We start from the raw sequence: 8892 nt of genomic DNA on the forward strand, positions 1-8892 counted from the left end.
TGAATGTTAATTCTTTTTGCTTCAGTGGGATACCAGCAAATTGTTAAAATTAGAGAATAACTTACAAGGACTTTGCATGTGAATATTGAAGCAAACAAGACTGATGGAACTCAAAAGCTTTCATGGTACAGACAGCTAATTACATTTGAATAATATGAACAAGCAAAAGTGAGTTAACCCCTAAGATGGTGAATTGCGGGACTCAGGTGTTCAAAGTATCTTATTTAAACCACAATTATAGCAAATTATTTGTGTCGGCATCACAGAATGGGTGAAGAATGTGTCTGGTTATTTTTTATGACCAAGTTGGAAGGTAATTTTTAGTATGTTTTAGTTTCAGAGAAATTGTTTTCAGTGTTGTCCCGTTGGGCTTCTGTGCCCAGCATTATGAAAAACAAATATTTTTGAAAACGTTCCAGGAAAAATGACTGCATCTGTCTCAAGAATGGTCTCTTGCAAGGGCAGTGATGTGAGGGAAGATATTGTTGAAATTAGAGCATAAGAGTTATGGGTTTCTCTTTGAAGAGAAAAATAATCTGTGCCAACAGCTGAAACCAATGAGTTACTCCAGATTTATAGCATGCTTGCTCGATAGGAGGCTCTGGAACGCCTGTTTTAATGACTAGTGCTGAGGCTAACGAAGAAATCTGTAGGGGAGAGTGGGAGCAGAGCACAGTGCGTGTGGGGCAGCAGCAAGCTGGGAGGAATTTGCAGGGCCTCGATGAGGCCCCTATTGGTCTCACTTGAAGAAGTAGTTCTAACTCCAGCCTTTTTCCTGGTAGAGGTTCAATTTCTAGGCTCAACTGGTATTCAGTCAAGGCTACTGATGTAGTGGGATGGAGAAGATGATGTTGGTGGAGGTTTAGCATAATTTAGGAGCCTAAAAGCTCTTGTGCAGGGTAACCAGATAGCTGAGATGGGAAGAAGATGGAAGAGGGGGAAATCAGAAGGCCAGAAAGGTGTCTGATGAGGTTGGGGGTGCCATAAATTTCAGTTTCCTGGGCAGAGCCAGGGTCTTGGCAGCGCAGCTGTGTCACTGGCTCCGATGGAGGGAGTTTTATTGGTGCTAAAGCGACCAGAAATTTGTGGATTAAGAGACTAAAACATTAATATTGTTGTTAATCTATTGCTATTGATCTTTAAGCCTCCTAGAAGTGGTTTATTAGTAATTAGTGTTGTCATAAAGTGCCTGCTAGCAGTGTCTACACGAGGGAGTGTAGTCCTTTTTGTGCAAAACTAAACTCACAAAAATTGCCTCGCTAACTTTAGCGGTTAGATATCAGTTAGATATAGGCAGCGGTTTAGATATCCACAGGGGCAGTATTTAATTTTAGAGATCCCTTAGATGCATCAGTTTGCAGAGTGGGGAGGGCAATGTTCTCGTATTCCTCTGGTGAAGCTGAGCATCTGCAGTGGTGAACTAACACCCCCAAATCCTTCTGAAAATTCCTGTTGAGCAATCCATAAAAGATGGGGTTGATACAAGTGGAGATCATTGCCACGAGGTGGCACAGTGTAAATGCTAGATTATGGTTACAGCTCATTAGTGCCTCATAGTTCCAGTCAAAAACAACGTTGAATATATTGAGAGGCAGCCAGCAAGCTGCGAAGGTCACCACGATTGATATCAACATCACATTAATCCTTTTGTTTTCGCTTAGGCGGCCCACGTTCTCCTTCATCCTATCTGTTTTGCCATGTCTCTTCCGGAGGCATACAAATATCTTGAGATAGCAGATAAAAATAAAGCCCAGTGGGAAGCAGTACTGGAAAACCAGCAGGCTAGTGGTAAAAATCAGCCGCTCCATAAGAGATGGCCACGCTTCGATGCAAGCAACTTTGTTCTTGTAGAAGTCACGATGGGAAGATAGATGTTTGAAGGGTTCATCCGTCAATTGGTGAAATATTAAAAAAGGAATGGATATTATAACAGAAACCCCCCAGATGAAAACAATTCCCCAGTATGCGTGGGAAATACTAGGCTTCCAGCCACGTGGGTTCACAATTAACTGGTACCTCTCAATAGCAATCAGTACAAGTGAGAAAATGGAGACTGTGACAGATATACTTTGTATGAAAGAGCTGATTTTACACATAGCTTCCCCAAATATCCAGTAGTCCATTAAGGTATAGGCAACTGTGACGGGAATGCACATGATACAGATTAAGACATCTGATAAAGAGAGGTTGGCAATCAGGATATTTGTGACATTTTGAGCTTCTTTCTGTCTCTTTATTATAATAATCAGACAAAGATTTCCAAAAAGCCCTACTATGGTCACTAAAGTATAAGCTGTAATGAGCACAAATACCGCAGGAAAGGAAAGCTGACACGTATCAAAGTTTAAAAACTGAGAATAGCTGTTGTTCAAAATGGTTTCATTAGACAGAACCTCACTAGGGTCCTGAATGGCTTTATCCATCATGAAGCATCTCCCAAACTATGGACAAAATTTACCTATTTTGCACGTATACGGGGGTGTATCCATGCCCCCACCTTTACTATTTGTGAAATATTTTGTCTAGGGCTTTTCAAGGCTGTGATGAGTATGGTTCTGTCTTTGTATTTGGTTTTGTATTAGTTTTGCTCAAAGTTTCACAAGTGTTTACAGCACGAAGAATCCTGAAAAGAAAAACAAATGAAAAGTAGTCTTGGTTTGGCACAGTTATCTGGATGGGGATTGATGCTACCTTTTTCAGCACTGATAGTGCTATAGAACCATGGGTCTCCCTTACAGAACTACCTGTGATGTATTAGAGAGAGCAGTGACAGCTCTGTTTCAAGTTGCACAGTGATTTTCTTACAAAATCTCTTCTATCAAATGCAGATAAATTTTGCTTTCCAAGACAAAATATTTTAAGATTTGTCTCAGCCAATAATTTAGCAAGGTTTGAAGAATTTTGATGAGACACATCTCCTGTTTACTATCAAAAAAAAATGAAGAACCAGCTTGTTCCATCAAATGGCTAACTGCAGACATAAGTTTTTTTTCTCTAAAGCTATACGTGATAATGAGATAATATACCAGATCCCTCTGACTTGATTCAAAAGGATGTGTGCTTGAGCATAAGTGATATACAACACACTTTTATGAATGACATGTGTACGGGAGTTTCCTTTTTTGCATCTGTGTGTGTTGAAGCTGGTGTGTCCTTATCGCTCAATCTAATCTGAGAAAAACATAAGCCAGACAGAGATTGCATCTTGGTTATCCACAAAAGGATTTCTTTACCAATAGTAGCTAGAGGTTATATTTTTGTTTTCCCTACACACTGTTGTTGAAGTTTGACAAATGATACCCAAAACCTTTACTGGGGTTAAATGCAATGTGTGCTTTAGAGAGCTAGAGTTGCTTTGCCCTTCAGATCTAACCTAAATGGGTGTCAAACAAAAATCTGATATCAATATAGTCCTGTTGTTTTAAAACTAGTATGGGAAGAATCAGCTTCAGCTGAGTATCTTGATGGGTTTGAATTTAGCAGTGAGTTAAAAAGTTAACCTCAAATCAAAGGCTCACTGGCCTTCTGGACAGAAAGAGGCTGTTTCCAACCTGGGAAAGGAGACAGGAGGAGAGGGAAAAAAAAAAAAAAAAAAGAGAAAGATAAGATTTACTTTTAAACTTGAAAGATGGCAGAATTTGTCCTCAATATATGAACTTTCAATGCATGAACTTTTTGAAACATAATTCATAACTCACCTTAACTCCTTAGAAAGTAGGAATTATTGGAAAATTAGCTGGAAGAAAGGCAGTTCTTCACCCCTAGTACTAAACACCGTAGAGTGAGAGCCCTGAGGAGATAATGGGATGAAAAAGTAGTGGAGAGTTAGAAGATGCACAAAGCAGGAGAGGTACCTTGTCAGTAATAGAAGTAATGAGTGTAATCTGTAGAAGACTTAGCAGCCTTTTGACTGAAGCAATTCCCATCATTTAATCACCAAGGAATAGAAAATATTCCGTGACTTTCACAGGTTTAAACACCAAACTCAGGACTAGACTGAGACCTATGATTTTTGTGACTGTTTTGTTACCCGCAACTAACCAGAGACTTTTTCAGCTGAAGTTATATCCCAGACTGTTTTACTCTGATACTTCTGCTTGACGTTAGTTTGGGTGCTTCAGATTAAGAGCCTATGGGGGAAAAAGAAAACATATGTAGGATTGATTACCACAATCAAAACAGACCTTTGGGCAACGGGTTTCCTGGAAGACCCCCTAGGTTACGTGTCCTTAGAGTCCCTGGACTTGCCTGGCTGGATTTACTGGCGCAGAAGGATGCGTGTGCGGGAAGAGCAAGAGGCCAACGAGCAGTAAATGCTGCTGTGATGTTCCTTGCTGCCAGCTTGGAGTGTGAAAGAGTCTAAGGTCTGTGTTATCCCAAGGGTGATTGTCCAATTTGCACTGATCTCCCCACCCACCTTGCCCAGATCGGAACGCTGTCCTTTAAGGAGACCAGGAGTTAGTACTGGCTTAGTACCAAGATCCATACCCTGCCCTTTATGTAAGGAGGAGAAGCTGTAGGGACTCAGAGGACACGAGGCTGAGCCAGTTTTGTAATATTTTATGCACTACTTGCTACTCTTATTTATCCATGGCTGCACAACAAGGGTTTGATATCGGAGCTGGATGTTCCCTTTTGGGAATTCATTGTGGGTCTCGAGGCTCCTTCAGCAATTTCTGCCTCTAGGGAAAGTCCCTTTATTAACCTGCTAATCAGTTCACTCAGCACGTCAGCTTCAGACACCCTCATCATCTACATCATCATTCTTCTTTTTTTTTTTTCAGTTAAAAAAAAAGAGAAAACTTTAACTATTTACTCTGCGCTGCAAACTAAAAAGATTATTCTGTAGTAACATGTCATGCTGAAAGGTAATTTAAACATTTATTTTGCAATGAAACCACTATCTTGTTTAAAAATCTGAAGTATTCATAGCACTAGAAAAAACAGTATATATTAGTATGCACTGCAGCATGTTGAAATACATTGTAATTTAGACTGGCATTTATAACAAATTATGTAGGATTTGAGATTTATAAATATTAACGGAATGAGCATCCTTGAGCCGCGACTGCGGCTCGTGTCAAAATTGCACTGAAGTGCTTAATGTGAGAACTAATATCTCTGTGACTTTCCATCCCTAATCCGTGCATTATAGAAAGATTCTCTATTAGAAACAGTGAGAATTTACCAATATGAGAAATTATAAGGCAATTAGTTTAGCGCTTTCGTTCCTCCAGCTGCAGAAATACTATCAAATCATGTAGAAGCAAAACAAAGTTAAAAGCACAGTCTAAAATCAAATTAGTTTTAGAAAGTCTCTTTCTCTGAGTTCTTTCTTACCTATTCTAAGAATAGATAGTCCCCATCTCTTTGAAATGACCAAATGTGGGTTGAAAGCATCATCTGTTAATTAAGTTTTGAGGTATTTGATAGATAAAATCTGATGAAAGTTTGCATCCAATTTTAAATGTGATGGTCAGTATAAAACATCATTTAAAAGATATTTTCATATGTTTTGTATTTCTATATAATATATTTCAATATAATTCATATTTTTATATTTATATTTCAATAACTTTTTCCTTCCGCTTTACAGATTCTGTGACTTCTTACCTGGTGAAAAGTTCAAGTCATATCCACACTCTGTCCTTAACAAATGTTCTTCCCCCCTTTTTGAGTTAATTACAGAGCCAGCAAACACATCTTCTGGGTGCATAAAAGAATCCAAACCAGAGCCATCTGCTCTCCTTTCTTCTCTCTCTGAAACAAGCCACAGTTTTACAATTTCCAAGTGTGCCTGAAGCCACGAGGCTGTGGAAAGGCTGCTGAGGAATAAAAGCAGCTCTGGAATCCAAGAAGAGGCGAACGGCAGTGAGCAGGGTGGGGAAAAGGGACCAGTAGTCACAGGGATGGGCTTTCCTTCCCTCCGCCCCTGTCAAACACATCAGCTTCCCCCTCTGTCTTTGCAGTTATCTTATCTGGTCTGGAGCGCAAAGGTTTTCCTAAGAACCTCTGTTGAATTTCTTGCATGTAAACACCCGCGGATGGATTATTGTTTTTCCAACCGAGGGAGGTAAGGAAATACAGTAAGCTGCTTAGGAAGAGCAAGCACAAGCAATTAGGTGGGATCATTTACTGTATCCCCATTATGTTCCTGATATTTCCACTGTAACTTGGTATTTTAGCTTTTATTGCAGAGATGTAAAAATCATGGTATATTTTACTAGCATGTGCTGAAAGGTAATTTATTATTATTGCCATTTTTTTCCAATAAAATGTCTGTGTCTTGTTCATAATAGATAAATATATTTCATTTTTAGGAAACTAGGTGGGGATGTTTAAGGGCCTGGAAAGTGACTGGCATTTCCTGGGATGTGCTGCCTGGTGCATTGGTTTTTAAATTCCTCCATTCCTACCTGTGTCCCTTTACTCCCCAGGATCTGTGTCTCGTGCTGAACCATCCTGGGGCTCTTCAGTGTGAGAAACAGAGAGACAATAAAAAAGTGTCCCGAGTTTGGGTGTGTTTGTGTGGGGACAGATTCAGGAAAAGTAGGTAAGTTGCATAAATAAGTGATAAATTAGAGAGTGGAAACTTCACACGACACATTTGGAAGAGCCCTGGTGTCTGACGTACTGCTATACCTAGAATATCTGGATAAAGCTAAATATCTGAAAATGTTGTTAACTGTAATGCTGTCCTATTTGTAGAAAATGGGAGTGGAAGGAATCTCTGAGATCAGCCAATTCTTCTGCTTCCGATACTTATACCCGTTCTTGATGTATTTAGCTCCTTTTTAAACATCAGTTGCAATCCTAGATTATGTCTACTGCCTAATTTACTGTTAGGAGGATTTTCTGAATGCTTCCTCCCTCACTTGCCCTCATTTTAGTTTAAGCCCTTTGCTTATGCTCAAGCTTAGTCAGTGAGTTTTGAAATTTTAACCAAAATGCTTTTAGTGAATCATGTGAATAAACTTTTCTAAAATACTTCTAGCACCTGCTCATTTTAACTATGTCAAAAATACTATTAAAAAAAAAGAAGTTTTTCCAAAGTACTTTAGAGTTTCTGCTTCAACTCAAGAACTTGTAGGGGGTTTGATGGTGGTTGATAGGAGTTTGGAGATGAATTTTTCTCTCAGCTAAACACCCCCCATATTATATACCCTGTATATATACAACTTCCCAGCTTCCTAGGTGAAAAGAATTCTTTAAAAGTGCTGCCAGGGTAGCCAAGAGCTGCACCAGGGACCGGTAATATCTGTGAAGTATCTGGAATACTTCTTCTTAATAGGCATTAACTTTCATAGCACATCAAAGATGCACAGAGAAATAAGCCAGAATAACTGAACTTGTCCTCCCCACCCTTGTGTTGGTGCAAGTTAATGTGAGGAAGGAAAGATAATGTTCTGTGCTGGAGGAAAACCCAATTCCTTCAAGTGTTCCTGCTCTGTGCAATGGTTAAGCCCTAGCGAGTCATAGTCAGCAAAGAGGTTCTGATTTGATCCAACTATCAACGTCGTTTTGATCCTGTTCTGTCTCGGACTAAGGTATAGCTCAGATCTCCCCTTTCATATCTGTCCCAGCACTGCTAGATTCTTTGATGTTCCGAAACTTTTCCTGACTTCTCAGAACACGTTTTTCTGTTTTATTTTCATCGCATTGCTTCAAATTATGGCCGTTTTTAAATAAACTTTTAGAGGAGAAAGGACTTAGTTACAGTGGAAAATACAGAAGAAAAGGAAATAGAGCTTCAGACAGGAGGAAGAGGGCAGGACTGAAGAACAAGTGGGAATGCAAGTTCAAAGAATTAAATTGAATTAAATTCTCTGACGTTCCCCTTCACCCTGCTCTTCTCTCTTTCAGCACGTTCTCTTTACAAAGGGCCTGGGAAGATGATGTCAGGAAGAGCTGTTGACTCTGCTCTTGGAACAAACAGTTTCTGCATGTTACTCTGTTGTCATCTTCTTATCCATACAATACCAGAATGCTTCATTTAGCAGATTCTTATATATCTAAATTTTCACGGGGTAGAAATATCCATCTTGTGTCATGTTCACACTCTAGGTAGGCAGAAGATTGTCTGGTTTCTTCGTAGCACCTTTTAATGGGGTTTCATCAATGCCAAATTGATGACTGTCCCAATCATTGCTGTTTCATGATAGTCTCAAATTTACGGTCAAGATTTGATGATAAATATTTTGCAAAAAAAAAAAAAAAAAAAAAAAGAAAGAAAGAAAGAAAAGGAATGGTAATAAAAAAAAAAAAAAATCTGCAGTATAGCTGTCAAATGTCTTTTAAGAAGTTTTTCACATTCCACAAATCGGAAAGTCTGTGCTGCTGCTGCATGTATTTAATGGGAAATTTCTTCTTATCAACTGCAAAATCATTCATTGCCTGAGGTATTGATTCAGGTAGGAGTGAGGCTTCTGAAAGTCTAGTGATATCTCTGTGACACGATTAGATTAGCAGCCCTGCCTGCACGTGTGTGGATCTCTGGGAAATAGCGCCCAGGTCCCCTCCTCCTTCGCCACGCTTGGCTGGGTCCCCTTAATTCCCAAAGGGCCCTGGGGAATTTGGCAATAGCGGTTTGGAAGATCTGAGCAGCCTGCGCGAAGATGGGTCCCAAACTGGAGCACATATAGAAACAGCAGGGCAAAATCCACACCCAGCCAGGATGCATTAACAGGACCGTATTGCCACCTTCAAGGAGCATGTCGGTGCGGAGTGCACTCTGCAAACAGTCTGCATGGAGGGATCCTGGAGGTTTCCCTGTGGATTTTATCCACGGAAAGGTGAAAAAGGACCTAAACATTGAACCTGCGTCATACCAACAACACAGGTTTGCTTAAACATGAAAATGACCCACATGGTGGTCGCATTTTTTTTTAATTA

General features: G+C 39.8%; 1 protein-coding gene and 1 long non-coding RNA gene across 2 annotated transcripts; one reads left to right on the forward strand and one right to left on the reverse strand.

Moving 5' to 3' along the window:
* Positions 1–1301: 1301 nt before the first annotated feature.
* On the reverse strand, positions 1302–2426 carry LOC112954487 (neuropeptide Y receptor type 6-like). Its single transcript, XM_026047668.1, has one exon. The coding sequence runs from the start codon at positions 2424–2426 to the stop codon at positions 1302–1304; it is 1125 nt and encodes a 374-aa protein (XP_025903453.1).
* A 3328-nt stretch (positions 2427–5754) lies between these two features.
* Positions 5755–6482, forward strand: LOC112954283. Its single transcript, XR_003250681.1, has 3 exons — positions 5755–5880; positions 5970–6073; positions 6438–6482. It is a non-coding gene; the product is annotated as an uncharacterized LOC112954283 (long non-coding RNA).
* The last annotated feature ends 2410 nt before the right edge of the window (positions 6483–8892 follow it).

Source organism: Nothoprocta perdicaria, unplaced genomic scaffold (assembly GCF_003342845.1).
Source record: "Nothoprocta perdicaria isolate Ctin4 unplaced genomic scaffold, notPer1 scaffold_5, whole genome shotgun sequence".
NCBI lineage: Eukaryota > Metazoa > Chordata > Aves > Tinamiformes > Tinamidae > Nothoprocta > Nothoprocta perdicaria.

Bases quoted from the DNA above. Each gene is read 5' to 3' on its own strand.
- LOC112954487 (XM_026047668.1), bottom strand. From the start codon at position 2,426: ATGATGGATAAAGCCATTCAGGACCCTAGTGAGGTTCTGTCTAATGAA.